The following is a 21156-nucleotide window of genomic DNA, read 5'->3' on the forward strand; positions in this document are numbered from 1 at the left end:
CTGCTGTAGAAAAGTACAGGAAGGTCCGCATTAGTTTTTCCTCCTAAAAACAATCTAAAAACAACATTATTTTTCAATAAGAAATATCTAACTCTAGGGATTGATTCTGTGCATCCATAGTCCTGAATAAGATGATAAAGTGGCCCACAAAAAATGGAGAAATTCTGAAAGATCCTCACGTATCCAATATATTCAGAAGTAGCATTCATCAGCAAAACAGACTTTATCCCAAACTTGGTGAATAGTCTGAGAGCTCACATTGATTGGATGACGCACAAATCAATAGTCCCTTGACACTTGGCACTTTCGAACACTGACATTTTACACCTGAAAATCTAGTTACTGCTTTCTCAAAATTTCTCAATGGCAAAACAATTAAATCATATCATAGGGCATCTGATAGGAGTGTAGCATTTATAAGAGTGTGAATTTGTCTATGCCTATCTGTGCTTCTGTGATATGAAAGACAACTCCTTATTTAAATGTAGGTGTTTTTTTTTTCTTTTGATATACAGTATGTGCTGCAGTCATCTACAAGACACTCTAGCAAATTTATTACAGATCTCTCTCTCTCTCTCTCTCTCTCTCTCTCTCTCTCTCTCTTGCTCTCTCTCTCTTGCTCTCTCTCACTCTGTCTCTCTCTCTCTATCTTTCTCTTTCTCTCTTTGTCACTTTCAATGTGTCTATATTTTATTCTTCAATCACACTTTACTTCTGCACGAATGCAATCCTCTGCTCCGCTCTGCTGCTCTCATTTGGGCTGCATATACACATTCACATTTTTTTTACAAAACACATACGAGCAAGCTGATTGATATAAAAAAGGCTTTGACAGACAAACGCACCACATTCACACCGCAGCTGTGGCACATTCCATGATAGATGAACTCTATTTTTAGAATGAAATTTCATCGACGTAAAAAAAAAAAAAAAAATACATCGATTAATAAATACATAAACAGCACGGGATACTTGAAGATGTGTCTGAGAAATATGCTAGCTGAGGGCAATAACTGGAGCATATAATGTCCCAAATGTGCAATGAATTATACACAGTGGGACTTTGATTATTCAGGTATACTGCTTACTAACACTCGTCAGTACAGCTTGACATTTCAATCTGCTTTTCACTTTGCCTGAAAGCAACGTTTACTTATCTGTATTCTATAAATTCTATATAGGTCCTATGCCCTCATATACAGTGCTGCTTAAAATGGTCTATAATTTTATGTAAATTGCACAGTCTGCACACTGCCATGCAATTATGCCGTGAGGTTAATTCAGACGCTGATTCAGTTTTTCTGTCTCGTTTGTGCTGCGGGAGAAAATGCATTCAAGAGCTGTGCTTACGGGATATATGATGCCACACTTTGAGAACCTGGACCAGGAACATGAGGCTTTTCTGACGATTAAGAGACAGAAAACCATTATGTGGATAGTACAGGTATTTAAGTGAATGAATAGACCGGTTAATGTACTTAAAGGAATTAAATGCAATTGAGATGCAGATGCAGGTATTGATGTTTTGTTTTGTGCTTGGATGTGCACTGGATTTTGTATTTGATAGATTGATAGTATTTATGAACCAAGTACCAGAATATTGCAACACAAAACTAGGTTGCCTCTCTGACACCAAAACCACAGCCGCATGATTGATGTGACACAAACGCGATACCGTAATGACCATCAACATCTCAGTCCTATTGCTTTTGAACTCTACTGAAAACCTGCGGTTTAAATCGAAAAGAGAATTCCACATTCACATTATATCAAGGAATATCAATCATATTTTTTAATGTAGGAAGACTGAGTGACACTAATAGACATCATGGGCAAGTCGTGCCCTAATGGTTAGAGAGTCTGACTCGTAATCCTAAGGTTGTGGGTTTGAGTCTCGGGCCGGCCACGACTGAGGTGCCCTTGAGCAAGGCACCGACCCCCCCAACTGCTCCCTGGGCGCCGCAGCATACAGTAAATGGCTGCCCACTGCTCCGGGTGTGTGTTCACGGTGTGTGTGTGTTCATTCTGAGTATACTTAGCCGTATGTCACGTGACTTTCATCATTTGATATTTACCTATACATACTTGAAATAAAATGTTTAAAATGTATTTAAATAATGATACACAGAAATAATTGCATCATTGGTCAAGCAAAAGAAAAAGTTCTAATGTTTACTTAGGAAAATATAAGAAGCAGAAAGTATTTTTTAATGTAAATAAAATAAATTAATTCAGAAAACAAGTATATTTATAGCTGTAGTCAAGAGTAGAATATAAATCCATTACATGCCCAGAAATAGATATATTTCCAATGTAACACAATGCCACAATCTATCAATTTGTATTGAAACCTAAAGTGGCTGTGACCTAAAATAATTTAATAATTTTTCGCAAGTTCATAGCTAGTAATGGGGATGTTTTGTTTTAATCCCATTCACGCAGTATTTTTTTTCTACCTGCAAGTTATTTTTCTAAAAAAAAAATAGTCCATTCTATTTTTTAAAATATAAACAAATGTAATTTAAACCATGATGACCCTAACCAGTCGGGCACTAAGTATTGTGTAAATACATTCTGCTGCTGACACCCACATGAATGTGAAAACCTCCCACTCATGCAACTTTTTCTTGGGTTTGACAAAATTCCAGACCAGATTCATAGCTCTAGTCTCAACCAGATGCCCTTAGAACCTTCCTGGCAAGAATTTGAACAAAAATGTGTATTCATATCCGTATCCGTATTCATTTAGAATACATTATCTGTCCATTCTGAACAATATTTGTTTGAGAGAGAGATACAATGGATATAAAAAGTCTACACACCCTTATTAAAATGGCAGTTTTAAAAAAAATGAAACCAAGATCAATCATATCAGAACTTGTTCCTCATTCAGTGTGAAATTAAAGTCAGATATTCTTCACATCTTCTCGTTTTCATCCGAATGCTGAAGCTATGGTCTGAAAAGAGCTTACAAAGCATGCATGGTATCACACTTGCTGAAAGGTATTGATCTGGAGAGGGGTATAAAAGGACTGCCAAAACATTAGATGTACTATGTAACATCATAAAGTCAGTCAGCAAGAAATACTGTAGTGAAAACCACAGTGACATCACCAAGAACAGGACGTCTCTTCAAAATGTAGAAAAAAATACAAGACAGAAACGAACCAGGGAGCCTGCTAAGAAATCTACAATGTTAAAGGAGCAGCAGAAATATCTGACAAGCACATAAATTACATTTACATTTGCGACATTAGTAAGACTGACGTACGAAATTGCTTTAAAGTCTCTATTGATGAATACATTAACACTGGTTCACTATGTTACAGACTTAAGATACCTTCAACCTAAAACAAGGTTCAGGTATTTAATTTCATTAATTATGGACATACAACAAACAGGGAAAAAGTACTCGTTCAAGTGTTTCAGGAAAAGGTAGGTCTTCACCCATTGTTTGAAAATAGCCAGTGACTCATCTCACAGGACATCTAGGGGAACCTCAGTGCCAGAAGAGAAAAGAGTCATGATGTATTGATCACAGCACCTACCTGTGCTGGTAGTGCTGGTAGATCTGAGGGTGCGAGGTGCAGTGTGAGGAGTGATAAGAGCTTTGAGTTAAGAGGGAGTTGATCCATTTTTGTCTTTGTAGGCAAGCATCAGTGTTTTGAATCTGAGATAACAATCTCACTGTGATAACAATATCTCATGTTTTTCAAATCTTGGCCTTTTCTCTGAAAAAAAGCTTAACTAAATCACCCCAGGTGACCAAATGAGGCATGGTCTGATAAGACTAATTCCAAAAGTTAAAATAATTCCATACTTGAAAAATGTATGTTTGGTACAAAAAAAAGCACATTACAAGAAATACACCACACGGTGCAGCATGGTGGTGGCAGCATTAGGGCTGTTTTTTTCCTCCCACATCTGGGGCTTTGATCAAGGTGAAGAGAATCATGAATAGCTGCAAATACAGTAGAGTGATTTTTAGAGCAAAACCTTCAGAAGTCTACTAGTAAGCTACAGATGAAAAGGAAATTCAACTTTCAGCACAACGGTAAACCCAAGGCATGCATCCAAAACAACAAAGGAATGGCTTAAACAAAAGAAGATCAATGTTTGAATGAGCTAGCCAGAGCTCAGACCTAAATCCAGCTAAAAATCTTGGAGGTGACTTGAAGCGCTTACAATGTGAAGAATGTTCTTGCAAGAAAGAGTGGGAAAATATTGGCATGTCACGATGTGCCATGTTGATAGACGCTTCCATGGAATAACTGAGCGGTGGAATAAAATCAAAAGCTGCTTTAACAAGGTGTTAGTTCATTAGACATGTACACACTCATTTATTTAAAGTGGTTTTTTTTTCCCTCTTTCCCTTAAAAAAGTTTATGATTGTTTCCTCAGAGAGTGGAAAAAGTTTTGACACGATTTCTATTTCTTTCTTTCTTTATTTATTTTTTTGCATCACAAAAGCCTGCCATTTTGAGCAGGGGTGTGTAAACCTTTTTATATCCATTGTATTCAGTCTTAGCTTCTTTATTTGTGTACTATATCAACTTTTTATATTGCCCTAGTAACTATTGTGATATAACAATCTAACATATGTATAGTATCTATAATGAGGTATACAACAAAGCTGTGTAATCGCCGATGTATGATTATGTGCTATAATAATATTTTGTAACATAAACTGTATCTGTGGCAGTGTTTAAAAACCTTCCCCCTTTTTTTTTTATGAGCACATTCATTTTTCTGTAATGAAATGTCTGATGCGTGCTGAGTACAATGCAGCCTACACGTTATTCAAAACCTTATTTCCATATAAACCACTAAGAAGAAATAATCCCAGACTAAAAATGTCAAACTTTCACAGATTGAAACTTTCTTTTCTGTGCAGTAGATCGTGACTGGTTCCTCCTTTCTTTCCCTCTAAATCGATTTGTGTGCTCGGTCACCGCATGTAGTGAATGATTCATACTCGTCACTGCCGACTCACCTCATGAAGACACAGCTCACTCCTTTCCACTTTATCTCGCCTCGGCTCTCCATTTTGTCTTACATGTACCACTGTTCAGCTCGAGGGAGGCTTCTCTCAAGCCACCGATCACATCAATCTCTCTTGTTCGGGGGCTACAGCTAAGTCCTCTCCTCTCCCAACACCCATTATTTTTTATCTGCTTACTTCAGGAAGCACATTATTGTGATAGAGAAAGAACAAGCTGGCTGGTAATGGAACTATAAAGGCATGACTAATAACGCCTGTATAAAGCAATGTCAGTGCCCTCCATTTTATCTTAGCCGACATGCTAATGACCGCTACCTAAGATAAATGTGATGTTTAGTGCTAGTGAAAAGCGAAAGGGCCATATGTTGAACCAAATAAATTCAAATCACCTATCAAATTGCAAATAACGAGGTGCTACGTTTGCAATTAGCCAGGATGAGGAAAGGCCAGACCTAGCACTTAGAATGAGCGCTTTACCAACAACTACGGATTTCCAGACCAAGAGATTCATGGGCTATTTTTGGAGTGTGGTGCATTGCAGCATCTACCACAAAGCATTTAATACAAGCAATTACTCCAAAGTTGAAAATAAACTCTAAAAACTTTGAGTGGGCAAATTAATTTTTTTTTAATCTCACTTTCGAACTTTTTGTTTCATGATTCAGCAGTCGCATAAAGAACTTCCGAGGTCTAGTTTGAGCCAGATGGTATCTTTGCCAAATATTTCTAAATTTATAAACCTACAGTATACATCACGCATTCTGCAAAGTCCTAACCCTGCAACTCCAGTTTCATCTACAGTATGTTCTCTGGCACGATTAGGCAACTTCTATGCTGTAACTTTCTATTAAAAACATTTCTTGAGAAGGCATTAGAGTATCTCTTCAGGCAGGACATGTATTAGAGGATTCTTACCCAGGCAATAGCCATTATACCCAAGGCAAAAAGGCTGGGGCCTAGAAGGTTCCACAGGCCATGACGGTCCAGCTGAAGAGCCATAGACAGAGACATAGCCCCTAGCAGGTACAGCACCTACACAAAAAGAAAATAAATAACATTAGGTCTCTCAAATATTTAAAAGGTGAAAGACTGTGAGTCCATGTCCTCTTGTATCTCTCCAATGCTAAGACACACTCCTAACATAACGAACCACTCTCTCACTCATTTTCTACCACTTATCCGAACTACCTCGGGTCACGGGGAGCCTGTGCCTATCTCAGGCGTCATCGGGCATCGAGGCAGGATACACCCTGGATGTAGTGCCAACCCATCGCAGGGCACACACACTCATTCACCCACGCAATCACACACTACAGACAATTTTTCAGAGATGCCAATCAACCTACCATGCATGCGTTTGGACTGGGGAGGAAACCGGAGTACCTGGAGAAAACCCCCGAGGCACGGGGAGAACATGCAAACTCCACACACACAAGGCGGAGGCGGGAATCAAACCCTGACCCTGGAGGTGTGAGGCGAACATGCTAACCACTAAGCCACCATGGCCACCCATAACGAACCATTTGAAAAATAATTTTTAGTCAAGATATAGTCTCTCTGGCACATTAATTTATTGAAAAATGAGTTACCTCTCTCTCTCTCTCTCTCTCTCTCTCTCTCTCTCTCTCTCTCTCTCTCTCTCTCTCTCTCTCTGTCTCTCTCCAGCAAAAACACAATTTCTGTCTCCTCTGTTTCCATTCTTTCTGTCTTAAATTCCCCAATGGCCATGAGCGCTCCAGAGGAAAAATAAAAGGAAATATTTACACCCACTGAAGGAAATGCTGGAAATATTCGCTTCAATGCATATTTTGCTGAAAAGATGAGTACTAATATTCACATTTTTATATTTCAGCACTAAATCAGAGCTATACAACTTCTTAACATATCAGAGCTAAAAAAAAAAAAAGAATAAATAAATTCACAGTGGCCAGTATCAGTTCTAGTATAGGACTCAATATAGTTACAGTACATTAAATCATAATTTAGAGGGTGAAGACTGCTTGTTTATTTTGGTATTGCTGATTTAAGGTTTGACACTGTAAACATACTGTACACGTCATGTCACTATTACCTGCTTAATGATGGATTTAAGTCTGGCCATGGCAATAACCGTAACCCAGACGGACATGAGGGAGCCGAGAAAATCACAGAACTGTAGGACGTCATACTCCATAATGCAGAACACTACAATGCCCGGTTGATCACAAGCATGGTAGAACTGTAGAAAGAAAAAAAAAAGGATAGAAAAAGAGCTATTATGTATGTTTGACCAGTAATACAGCTGGATGTAATCAGGACTCCGTTAAGGGGAAGTACGAGGCTGCTTTCCCCCTGGTTGACCATTTTCATCAGATTGGGAGAAAATTAGATCTCAGATGGTTGTAAGTACTAGAAACTGTTGATCTCCTGGGATTTACAGATATAACAGTCTCTAGAGTTCCTCACAGAGCAGAATAGCCAGACTGGTTAAAAAAAAAGCAGGTGATGTCTTTCCAGTCATCACTTTTGTGGAAAATCTCTTTGTAATCAAAAATCAAAACTTTCAAAGACAAGGGGTTTAAGACTTATACAAAAATCTGACTTTATCGAAAATGCTTGAACATAGTTGAGATTTCTGCAGATTATCTAAATCAATACAGATACAGATCCAGTGAATAGTTTACTACAGTTCTAACAAAAAATATCCATTTTTCATTTAATCACACCTCAACCAACCTCCACAATTTCCTCATTATTCTCATATTTTGTTTCGAATTCTGGACAGCTCACTCAGCTCGTTTTTGTTTGTTTGCTTTTTAATTTTATTCTTGAATGCAAATTACCACTTACGTTTGTCTTAATCATACTTTATCACACATTCAAATGCTGATATTTCACTCTTAATCTTAATATTAATGTAAGCATCAATATCTTGAGCAATGAAACTCTCATGATGCGGGGCAGGAAGCGGACCCAAACGCAGGATAGCAAAACAAAACAGGGTTTAATAACAGAGGAACACGAAACATAACCCGGACTAAAGACGCTGCACAAGGCAACGTGGCACAGTTAAATACACAAGACAATCAGATACAATTCGGAGCAGGCGTGGAAACAGGGCAGGGCAGACAAGGGCAGGGCAGACATGTGACGAGGAACATAAGCAAACAAATGCACGTGGCCAAAGTCCGGGCTGAGTCATAACAGAAACACTCAAGTCGTCATGATTCTGAAACCTACATGGTTGTCTTTTAGACTTTGTTTTTAGATCCTTGATTAGACCTGAGCGAATACACACTAATCATACTCGCATCATATTCCGATCATGTTAATCATCAGGTTGATTATTCCATATGATCAGACCAGTTTCAGATTTTTTTCAGTGTAGCATTAGATTTCTTTTCTTGGCTGATGGGGCTGGAACATGATGTGGTTTTCCTTTGTTGTACTGTATGTAGCACATCCACATCCATCAAGCTTTGGCATGTTGTGATCATCATGGTTAACTTTGTTACTGTCTGTAAGCTCAAACCAGTCCGGTCATTCTCTGCTCTCTTCAACATTTCCACCTACAGAACTGCTGGTTGATGGAGGTTATGTTTTTTCAACAATCTGTGTAAACTCTATCAACTCTTATGTGTAAAAATTAAATAAAATTGTAAAATATAACAGCCTTTTTGTCATTTTGGCACTTTACTCCAAAAAGCTCCAGCCTATTGTAATCATGACTGTGCTCATCATCACTGCTTATTAATTCCTGCACAGACTCAATGTTCAATGCAGATAATCAAATATATACTTACAGTAGAGAAGAACATTGTAAAGATGTAGACGGAGGCCTCGAGCAAGTAATGGCTACGAATGGCGATAGCCACTGGTGGCACGAACATCAGGTTACTCAGACAGAGCAGTAGCGTAGACAGTAGCTGAAATCCATATGAATAAGCTTCTGTGTTGTCTGTACAGCCCCAGCCTTCCCAACCTGGAATACACACACATTAAAGGTTTTGACGCTCTACAAAACCCACTGTAAATTCATTGGGGATGTTTCACAGTACAGTGTTATGATTAAAGGCTTGTCATAACAGACAGTATAACATACAATTCCTGGCATAAGTATTCAAGCCCTCTTAATCTTTTCCACATTATGTAGAATGTTATGTTATGTTATGAACTGAAATGGAATTAGCTGGCATTCTTTGTCAACTTGTATTACAAAATAACCAGAATATTGAAGTACGAGTAAAAAGCAATATTGGTTGGGACATTATTTACATAACTGTTGGGTTTTGGATAAGTATTAACCCCATTGGTATAAAACTCCCAAATTAGCTCTCATAAAACTCACATAATTTGTTGAATGGAGTCCACCAGTGTGCATAATCTCTGGAAGGCCCCACATTTTGTTAGATAACATACCTAAACACACAGCATCATGAAGGCTAATGAGCTATCAGAACAAATCTGGAACAAAGTGTGAGCCCAAATCCCAAAGTAGGGTGTTGTTAATCCCAAACTGGTGATTCTGTCAGAGCACTAGTAAATACATTATTATAAAGTGTCAAGAATATTAAACAAGCACAATTCTGCATAGAGGAGACCATTCACCAAATATTAGTGATCAGGTCATGGTTACTCAAGGAAGAAACTAAGAGGCCAAGAGATAACCTTTAGCATTATGCTACCACCACCATGCTTCACTGTGTTCTCATAGTTAATTAATGGTCATCGGGATGTTTAAAGTTTTGGAATTTGTTTTCTGCTTCCTTACACATACGAACTCAACCAAATAACACCTACATATCATGCTTGAAACAGCAGAACAAGATTTTTTACACACATTTGCTGGCTCATCTACAGTATGTGTCTTTGTGAACAGGTTCATAAATATAGATTGGATACTGTAAGCCTGCTGTGATGAAATGCTGTGGAAAATAGGCACATCACAGTCCTTTCTGAAGACACTAATTTTAATTAGGGCTGTCTAATCAGTACAATTCCCAAACAAAAATTCCCCCATCTCTCACAGCTCGAATACAAATTGAGTGGCAACAGCAACGATCATTCAGAGCTCTTGCAGACACTTGAGAAGAAATGCTGTGCCTGTGTAAGGAGTCAGAGCGCTCCTTCTTTAGATTAAAGAGAACATGTTTCAATGCCAGTTGTTTGCCTACAAATATCCATTAAACGGGAAGTTAGTTTAGGCAACTGCCAATTGAAATCGCAAGACAGAATCCAGAGGGAGAAACAAAACGTGAGACACAAGAGGATGCTTAATTGGGAGGTAATTGAGAGGCATTGATTTGCATATTTCCCAGCATTGTCCCATGTCCTGTAATTAAGCTACTATTTGATTCGTGACCCCTTATTCACAAGGTGAGATGAGTGACATACATGTGATTCATCATTTAACTTAACCTGACAATTATGTCTGATTGTCGTTTAACTGTCAAGAGGGTGATTATCATGAAATTAGGGAAAGATTTTGGCGATTAACATCCCATTACCCTTTAAACTGATTGAAGTACAAAGAAAAGTGTTCAGAAAAATCTGTAAAGTAAATATAAATTCCATTTTAAGCTATTTTAGATGCAATATATTGTAGTAAAGAGAACATTTAGGTATTTTTACCCTACACTGTGTTCTAGTCTCCTATTGGTTACTGTGAACTGTCATACGCCAGAAAAAGTTCAGTAAACTCTTCTTATCGTGGCTCATTCCACCCATGTTTCAATGCGCATTAGCTCAAAAACAACAGCATGACCATATTTATGAGTGACTTGTAAAAATAAATAAATAAATAAATAAATAAATAAATAAATAAATAAATAAATAAATAAATAAATAAATACGTGTGAATTATTGCTTAATGTTACATTTGAATACCAAAAAAAAAACAAAAACATTTGAAGCACGTAAGCATGTAAACAACAACTGAAAAACTGTAGCACTTTTGTTAAGCTGTGCTCTGATAAAATCCCTGCACAGTTTCCACTCTGGATCTGAAGGTCAAATTGCAGAGCGAACTGCAGAAATATCTGTATGCATGTAGGCAGGATCTAAGAAGCAATAAAGTATCCCAAGAAAAGCTGTTTTAAAGGGTAAGATTGATCACCTGCTTTGCACTCGCATGCAGCGTACAAGTAGTTATTGGTGCGGAGGAGTTTGCACTGGCCGTAAGTACCACAGTCATTGATGCATGGGGTCAGATAGGAGCGAAGATAAACTTCTGCTGTTATATTAGTGCACGCCTCAAACCTGCAACAAGGACAACAATAAGGACATTAGTACAAATTCACTGGACAGAATATAAACTCTCTCCTGGGATTGTTTTAAGCCTTCTCTGACTTTAATATAATGTCTATCCTGAACGTTGCTTGGCAACGAGGGAAAACCTGTAAAACTAGATGAAAATGACTTAAGTTTAAAGGCATCTATAAACTATAGAAGCGAATATGGAGGTATATTCCCTAATGTTTTCCGAGTACAAACGTCTTTCTGTTGTATCTGAAATTGTGGTCTCAAACTTGAGATGAACTCTCTGTCTCACTGGCTAATTTGCATTCGTGTTTTGAAAGTGCTGAAAAGTTTTGGCATGGTAGCTGTCAACATTGCACAGTATCTGAAAGGCTTTATGTCAACGTCTACCTCGATTGTACTGCTCGATAGTCCATGCCAGTCATGTGCAGAAAATATTATCTGCATTCAAATGAATGTCTCTGAGGAAAACTGTGTGGACTATATGCCGCTTTAAACGTGTATGGAGTTGATCAGGATTAGTTCAACCTACCCATGCTCTGTGGAACGTAGAGATCGGAGGCTGAGGAACCAGGTGCCAGTCTGGGGGTAGGGGATTCGTAGCTTGGTGATGTTTGTAGTGGTGTTCACGGACAAAAGGAATCCAGAAACTGACTCTTTTAAGAAGAGAAACAATAGATGACATTTGTTACAGTTATGACTTCGAGGTGAATGTTAAAGAAAACTAAAAAGTAAAGCGCCACTTTTGTGCAATTTATTGTCATTTAATTTTATTTTATTTGGCAGAATTAAATCTGAATTTTTAGAGACCACTTGCCCATCTTCTTTCATTCTGTTATCATTTTGAAAACAATATGGTTTGGTTTAAATTAATTTTGCTTTAGTGTTCTTAACTTTGATATCAGGGAAATGTGCTCCAAAAAAGTTCTTTTTGCATTGTCAGATTTCACTGCAGCAAATTCTGGCCAAAAATGACTAAAACAATATCCATTATTATTTCTAAACACATAGAGTAAACATGATAAATAATCTGGATATGTTTTAAAATGGAAAAGGTTTTATTAATGTGTAACCTTGCCTTAGGGCGATCTGTCTTACGTATTAAAGTATTAAATTGGGTTTTGCCGTCAGTTTAACAAACACAGTGCTACATACTGTCAATCTGTAAATATGGCTTTGCTGGTTAATGCCAAAACATTAAATAAATAAGCAATAAATGATTATTCATTCATTCATTCATTCATTCATTTTCTACCGCTTATCTGACTTCTCGGGTCACGGAGAGTCTGTGTCTATCTCAGGCGTCATCGGGCATCGAGGCAGGATACACCCTGCCCTGGACTGAGTGCCAACCCATCACAGGGCACACACACACTGTCATTCACTCACACACTCACACACTACAGACAATTTTCCAGAGATGCCAATTAACCTACCATGCATGTCTTTGGACCGGGGGAGGAAACCGGAGTACCCGGAGGAAACCCCCGAGGCACGGGGAGAACATGCAAACTCCACACACACAAGGCGGACCCTGGAGGTGTGAGGCAAACGTCCTAACCACTAAGCTGCCACCTAACCACCCCCCCCCCCCCCAGTAAATGATCAATTTAATTAAATTAATTGAATAATAAACAGTAAATGATCATCATTTCTCTCCAGTTAAAATGACTTAAGAAACTCGACCTAATAGTTTCGGTTTAAAAAGGTAACCATGGTCACCATTCAGCTTTGTTTTTTTTTCTAGCTTTTCTGGTCCAAACAAAAAAAAAAAAATGTATTAATATTTCCTGAACTCCATGTATTTGTAGATTTCCAATTATATCTGTCTAGTAACTAAGAGCTGGATAAAGAAATCAGCAGCCCAATGAAAATAAAATAAAATCCTGTTTTCTATAGGGAGTCATTTATTTATTCATATGATTGGGGCTAAGCATACAGGACGCATGGCTTACCAGACTCGCACTTGACGGAGGAGTTGTCTCGAAGGGCCAGAGGCATTCCATGATGCAGACAGCCAAATACTGTAATATTCTCCCCTTTAACTGATGACTTTGGAAAATAAAAACACATATATAAAAACATTCATTAATATTCAATTACAGGGGCATCAGCATTAAACACACATACATTATAAAAGCTGAAATGGATTATGTGCCGAATGCTTGCCTTAAGGCCAAATTGGCAAAACTGAATGAATTACTACTTTGATATTTTAAAATATTTTGCACAATAATTATTAAAGGCAATGTTGTGCCTAAAGCACTGTGGGACTCTGAGGGCAATGGGCGAGCATGTGGCAGCATATGCCCTCTGAACGTTTGCAGCCATCTGAAAATAGAGATGTTCATCCTTGTATCTCCCTTGGCACATGAATTATAGAAAGGGATCCAAACACACACACACACACACACACACACACACACACACACACACACACACACACACACACACACACACACAAACACACACACAGAGAGAGAGAGAGAGAGAGAGAGAGAGAGAGAGAGAGAGAGAGAGAGAGAGAGAGAGAGAGAAAGAGAAAGTGTCATGTCCTTTTTAGCTAATCAGCATTGTAACTCATGCTGTGAGCATTATGCTTTCTGAATGATGTTCTAAAGGATTTTAAATCATGAAGCACCTTGCGTTATTGCTGCTGCCTTATTATAGCAAAACAACTAATGATTGGCCCTAAAAAGAAGCGGCTTGTGCCTGCTGGCTTGGAAAAGATTTTCTTTTCTTTTAAATCTAGGCTTCTAACCCAACCACTGATGAAGGGTTTAACATCTCTGAGGTACTTCCACAGCCAGGTCACGGTTAATGCTCATGTAAAATAGAGTTCTCATTCTTGACTCCGTCTTGATATTTAAATATAAATCTTGCATTGCCTTTTAGATGACTCAAGCTCACATCGCACAATATTCAATAGCTGATTCATCCTTTTGTTATTTGGTGTTACTATTGTAAAGCTTCATTTAAAATAACCTCAAACACAAAGAAACGAAGCTGTGTTATTCCACAAAGAGAAAGAAGCATTATACTAGGCACTTACTTTATGTAGGACTAAATTATTGGGACTGAAACATTTGCTTCCTCTGACACAATAAACCAACCTTTTCAGTGCATCTTTCAACTGTTGTGTCACAGGGGACTGTAACACACTATCTATCCTCTACAGCGGAAATGAGCTCAGAGAGACCTGTGTTTGTGTGATTGACAAGGAAGAGAAAGCGTATCCTGCCCACCTTCCCAAGACTGAAATCATGGTCATTATTGCTTGCTTGACTCTCAGTCATATAAAACCACGATTCAAACATGATCTCTAATACTATGGTGAAAAATACTGTATTTACTGTTTAAATTATCAATCCCGTAATAGCAATTCTGATTTCTGTAAATGATTTTTAGTTTCTGTTTGGGATTAACAACTGAGTTTATTTTTAGTTTAGCTTGGTTTTGCTCATTCTCTGACTTCCTGCTCATAACCATACTGTAATAGCTAATAATATCTACGCATTATAACAAGGAGGACCTAAAGTCATTCTACAAAGTTTGATCATTTGGAGGTAGAAATACAGCGAATATCATGAACCAATGAACCAATATAAGTAATTATTATTTATTATAAATATGTAATTTTACATTACATTTGATTGGTCTGTGACTTCTGTTTCAGAAAGTACACAAGTATTAGCTGGAATAAAAGTAACAATGTGTGCCTCATTCCGTCCTGTCTCCACATGCCATATCTGTCTGTCTGTATCTGTCATTCTCTTCAACCATATATGCAAATGCTGTAAAGCTCAAACAGAAATATGTAGAGCCCTTATCATTGTATTCGCCACCACAATCATAACAGCTTGCCATTTAAAATGTTTTCTGTTGATACTGTGCCAAGCACCTGTGTTGATTTGGCCAAAGACCAGACTCCATTCTGAGAAATACTCTTTCAAAAAAATGACTGATGACTACCAGGTTTGAGCTTAGGGTACTGTTTGGCCGTCATTCAAATCGTCCTCATAGTTAACAAGCAACATGAAGGGTTTTTTCCAACATCTAAGTTAGAAAGCTTGCAGGATAATGTCCAAATCAGCCACCAAATTGGAAAACCACATTTGTCACAATATGGCTCACAAAAGGTCCTTCAAACCAGTAAAGCTTATCACAGGAAGGAATTAATGTTCGCTGCTTCTTCATGTTACTTATGTATTTAAACCACAGAACAGATACCGGCTGGTTTTGCTATGTAAGGGCAAAGCAGAAGATGACTTTGCTTTTTAGTAAATTTGGCACTAAACTACATTTCCCATCAGCCCCAGCAAGTTATATGTCAATGATCGCAAATTATATGTCACTATATATAATTTCTCTATATTTCTCCTTATGTTTACCTTCTGTTCTATGTTTATGTTCTGCAAAGCTGCTTTGAGACAAAGTCCATTGTAAAAAGTGCTATACAAATAAATTTGAATTGAATTGAATTGATATTGAATTAGCTCTTCTATTTAACTTCTGCTTTCTGCATGGTTTCATTCTCAAGCTTTTGTTGCTGAATCTTTTTGTTCTGTGTATGACAACCTTACTCATAGTTTTTTTTCCACCTTTTATTCAATTTTTAGTTTTATTTTTCACAGTCTTGGATGTTTGTGTGCATTTTATAAAATAAGGTAATATTAAGTCCCCACTTGTCTTGGCCGATATAACTTGTGATATTTGGTCACAGTAAGTTACCTCACTTAGAAACTAAGATTATAGACTACTGGGGGAAAAAAGCTAGAAAAATAAAGCTGCTATTGTTTTGGCTTTGACCCTCTTTTACCATTGGTTCACTTCTCATATGTGTGTACATGTTCTTAGTATTAGCACTTGATTTAGGAGAATATTTATCTAGTGACAACATCTTTTTCTGTCTCTGGGATTTCCCTCAATAAGAATTACAATATCTTAAAGTGCATTGGAATCCATTTAATTTCAACTCTACTATCCTTTTAGGTTCAGTTGTTATATCTGCTCTAATTATCATTTAGTCGGGATAGAATCCAGATCAAACTCTAACCTGACCAGGATAAATTGGTTCCTGAAGATTATCAGCTTCAAAAATACAGATGGCAATTTTTTGTGTACCGTTTTCTGTTTGCTGCTGGTGAGAGTTTTATTCTAGCCAAAGCAATAAATAAATAAATAAATAAATAAATAAATAAATAAATAAATAAATACAATTAAAAAGTCAACTTTTCATGTTCATGTTTTTTCTGGTGAGCTTTTGGATCAAACAGGTGATGGATGAAATCCTATCATTTCTAAATGGACTTAATAAAATAATGTCCATATCCAAAGCTTTACTTGTCACGTTGCTTATCTTTTAGCTGTGAATTACTGGATTATATGTAATTAATAAAAAAATGACTAAAGCCCTTCAAGGCCCATTAGAGCATGGCAGCAGACACAGTGATGGTCTACCATTTATCATTGTATATGACGAGATCCAGATTCATTAGGCTATAGACATTTACATAACCCTTTTGGGTGCAGTTTCCTCTTACTGTATGTCTGAATCTGAATTTATCATAATTATTTGAACAGATATTGGTCTTAAGATTATTCTTCCTCAGAAGCTTTACTTCAGCTAGAGACAATGGTGGCAAGGAAAAAACGTACAGAGATGAGAAGAAACCATGAGAGGAAAGAGAGTCAAAAGGGAACCCATCCACATCTTCTTAGCTTAAAGCAGTAAAAGCTTACACACTAAATCCCTTGTTTACTGTTGGTTTGTGTGTATTAAGCAAAGTTCAGTTCAGGAAAGATCAGTAAACATTCTCAACCAAAAAAATCAAACTTCACTGGTAAGACTGGTAATAAGTGCTGGAGGTGGGACTCAGGTGAGTGAGTATATTGTGATGTAAAAAATGTGCAAAAATAATTTCCATAGCCATAGCTTTTATACGAGCACGTGGGTTTTTATATAAACATATATCTGATGTTTGTTTTGAAAACCTGGCTTACTAAATATGGATTTGTGAAGCATTTCTATGAAATGTAAATGCACAAAATAGATGCAAATGGATTCATTTAGCAAAGCCAAACTGAAAAGCATGTATTAAGTTAGTAAAAATCCATTTCCTCTGGGAAAAATCCATAGTTTTAAAATAGGTTTTAAAAAAGTGCATCAAGTTTATGTCTTGGTATATTCAGAATAAACAAAGAGACTTAAAATGATGAATAAATATTACCACAGCAAACGTTTCATATTTGATATTCGCTGCATATTTGCTACACGCCTCTGCTTTCAAACAAAGGTTTTCATTCGCATGAATCTTATTAATAAAAGCACACTCCTATTTTGCTTTTATATTTTTTAACAATTCTTACCACCTTTAATAGGTGAAATACTGGATATGCAATAATGTCATGTTTTACTTTTGCTTCTATTTTTAAGAAAGCTCTAAGAGATCTCACTGTGGATATCAAGAATAAACAGCACAGACACAAACCTTATTTACATATTGTTTCCAACCCCTACTTTGCACTTGACATAATTCATGCAATTATTGTAAATCACCAGAAGCATACCCACTTTGTGTCCATGCATGGGCAAATTAGCTTGTGTTATTTGAGATCTTAGTAAATCAGAGCCAAGTGTTAATCACTATTCGTTGTAGGGGTCCTCAGTTTTTCTTCCATGTGTTGAAAACTGAGGATGATTCATGCCAGCTCTTCTGTCTCAAATATCCTGGATGGAGCTCAGTTCTTAATCTCAATTCTCATCTTGAAGGACATAATTTGTATGAGAGCATCAGGCTCTTGGGTCCTGCAGCAGTAACCTAAGACCACATGCAGCTCTGACAAGGCTTAGGCTGTTAGGTTTGGCTTCAAACTGTCCACAAGAGCCACTTAAAACACTCCAGGGGAACATTTCCATTCCCTTCCCACACATACAGGCATGTCGACTTATCTTCATAGAGAATTGTCTCTCTCGTGTTTTGCCTCTCTCTCAGCCATGCACTCAAAGCCAAGGGCTAGAGGGTTTTTTATTTTATTTTTTGCTCTAGCTCATTCGCCCATCTCCACTCTTCTGTCTCGCACACTGACAGCTGTTCGAGGACAAATCTAGTGCCTAGTGGGACAATAGATTTGTGTGTGTGTGTGTGTGTGTGTGTGTGTGTGTGTGTGTGTGTGTGTGTGTGTGTGTGTGTGTGTGTGTGTGTGTGTGTGTGTGTGTCAGTGAGTATGTGTGTGGGATTCATCATATTAATATTAGCAAAAAACAGCCATGGCAGGGTTAAATAGACCTTTTACATTTTATATTAGCTTTTATAAGATGGAGGGACGTGAAAAGTAAAGATGAGAATGGAGCAAAACTTGTCACTTGATTGTTTCAGTGTGATCTCATAGTAATTCAGGCTAATAATAATAATCTACTGATGCTTGAATTATAAACTGTATTCCATTGAATTATTCACATTCACTGGTATATAATGACATGTATTGCTATCCAATAGTCATAAAATATTGATTTCAAAGAAGATCAATTGCATCAAGCTCAAAATGTCGAGAAATCGAGAATAAATGTGATGGTAAACACTAATTCCATCTTCTATTTTATTCTTCCAAGTTTTATGTATTAGTATTTGAATTTCTACTTGGATGTGACCTTTACCTGGCCTTTATTTTTGTTTCTTAGTTTCTCATCACTCCAATTCAAAATCGATCCAAACTACACATGTGCAGTGGGCTTTTTTTATTTTTATTTATTTATTTATTTTTAATCATTTTGCACAGCTTTTTTTTTTTTTTTTTATTTGGTTAATGGACATGGCCTTTGTTTGTCTTTTGAGTCTCCGATTTTTTTAATGTTGTTGTGTCACAAAAAATGTTCTGCCAAGCTTTTCGAAAACTAAACAGAATAATGCATCTCTTATTCATATCTCTATTTGTATCTATTCAGAACACATCTGTTTAATTCAAATGATGTTTTCACCTTCAGTTACATCCCTACAATTATGTGAGCATTGGATATACAGATATCAACAGACAAGTTGTCTTTTTTACTATGGTAAATTATTGGAAAAACAAAACTATAAAGGCATAAAATGTTGTGTTTTATATCATACATATCAACTTTTGCTTTTTACTATAGAAATGCTGCCAACACTAAGTCTGCATTCATTAATGCTACAGTCACCTGCAACATGGCAATGCATTTTATCCTTTATGCAAAAATTAGTTTGTGTTATTTAGGATTTTGGTTATCAGTGACTAAATTTCTGGAGTTGAATATTCTGGAGCTAGATATAAACTTGGGAAAGAGTTTTGGTGTTCATGCACTGGGTGTTGAGGAGCCTGAATCAACTCACCCTGGTGTTGTTTGGTCTACATCTTTTTCTGCACCCTGCTGCATTATCTTGGACTTCATTGTGGGTAAGGTAAAAGTGACATTTCATTTTTTTTCTGTGAGGGATTTTCTTGTTTGAAAGTACAGTAGGAAACCCAAGTACTGAACCCAAGTATTAATACAATATTAGTATTATCCATGTATTACTACTTAGCCTGGCTAGGATTACAAGCACAGATTTCCTCTTCTTCAACTGATTTCTCTCTGACCCTGATATAGTGCCATATATCGCAGGTCCTTACAGGCTGCATTACCAATTTGGTGTTGAACATTGAATAATCTCCATGTAATTATATTAATGGGATCTCTCTGCAGGAAACTCAGCAGGCAATGACAGGGTTATGAGGAGTAGACCGATACATTCCAGGCTGTTTTGGTCCACACTAACTGCCCATGACATTATTGATATTCATGTAATAATAATATTGAGAGCTTTGCATTGTTCATAACTACAGCTTTCAAGGAGCATTTTGTCTGTGTGTACCCCTACATGCTTGCTTTGAAAATCCCATGTTGCATGATGTATCAAAAATCAATGGCTTGGATGCAGTTTCAGTAAACACTGAATTGAGCAGTATGAAAATGCTAGCTTGGAAATTGTAGCTTTTAAAGATTTTTTTTTGTTTTTTGTTTTTTTTTGGTTGACTGTTCTAATGTTTTTAACCAACCACCTCTGAAAATGATAGCTTTTTAAAAAATGTTCAAAATCTTTTCACACATGAGCCCTACTGAAAATTTACCAGAAATTGTCTAACGTCACATCCAAGGATTAAAACTCTGGCTTCAATTTGCACTTTATCCCTTACACATTAACACTCATTACAATTTCTTTGTACACTACATGAATTTATTTATTTATTTATTTAATACAGGGACAATGCACATTAATAAACATTTCTGTCAGGATGCCAGAGTTAGCCAGATGGTTATTTTTCACCTGTAGTCCCTAGACAGATGGTAATAGTCACCCTAAAAAAGATAAAAGTAAATAAAAGTACATATTGAAATAAGCTACAATACATTTAATAAAAGTACTACTGTAAGTATTAGCTATAATGTACATTAGAAAGACGAGACGCCAGCAATCAAACAAACATCAGATAAATACATGAACACATACACGCACACAATAAACAAAAAACCATCAGGGGGCAACAAGAGCAGGTCAAAAACTAAGCTAATGTTGACAGCTCTGGTTAATAACGAACCACTTCTTTAACTGGATCTTAAATGTACTAAATGTGTTCTGATGTTTATAGGGGTAAGGTTCCACTGAGTAGCAGCTCGAACAGAAAAAGCGATTTGGCCAAATACACTTTATCTAAAGGGAATGACACAATCTCCCCTCACCGCACCTCTGGTTCTACGATGATCAGCCGTTCGGATGTTGACAAACTGATGGAGGGGAAGGGATGATAAACCATGAATAATTTTATAAACAAGACATAGATTTGAGAATTTTACCATGTTTTCCCAGCTGAGTAATCTATATTTTTGTAATATTGGACAATAATGAGAAATGTTT

General features: G+C 37.0%; 1 protein-coding gene across 1 annotated transcript in view; it reads right to left on the minus strand.

Annotated features, from left to right (window-relative positions):
- Nucleotides 1-21156, minus strand: part of tmem8b (transmembrane protein 8B) — a 117733-nt gene that overhangs the window by 4868 nt on the left and 91709 nt on the right. Inside the window, exons 7-12 of the mRNA XM_027138603.2 lie at nt 13195-13291; nt 11772-11895; nt 11097-11239; nt 8785-8963; nt 7074-7220; nt 5918-6034 (exon numbers count right to left, since the gene is read on the minus strand). Of these exons, the coding sequence (XP_026994404.1) occupies nt 5918-6034; nt 7074-7220; nt 8785-8963; nt 11097-11239; nt 11772-11895; nt 13195-13291 (807 nt within the window). The remainder of the gene's footprint in view (nt 1-5917; nt 6035-7073; nt 7221-8784; nt 8964-11096; nt 11240-11771; nt 11896-13194; nt 13292-21156) is intronic.

The sequence above is a fragment of the Tachysurus fulvidraco genome, chromosome 9, assembly GCF_022655615.1.
Source record: "Tachysurus fulvidraco isolate hzauxx_2018 chromosome 9, HZAU_PFXX_2.0, whole genome shotgun sequence".
NCBI lineage: Eukaryota > Metazoa > Chordata > Actinopteri > Siluriformes > Bagridae > Tachysurus > Tachysurus fulvidraco.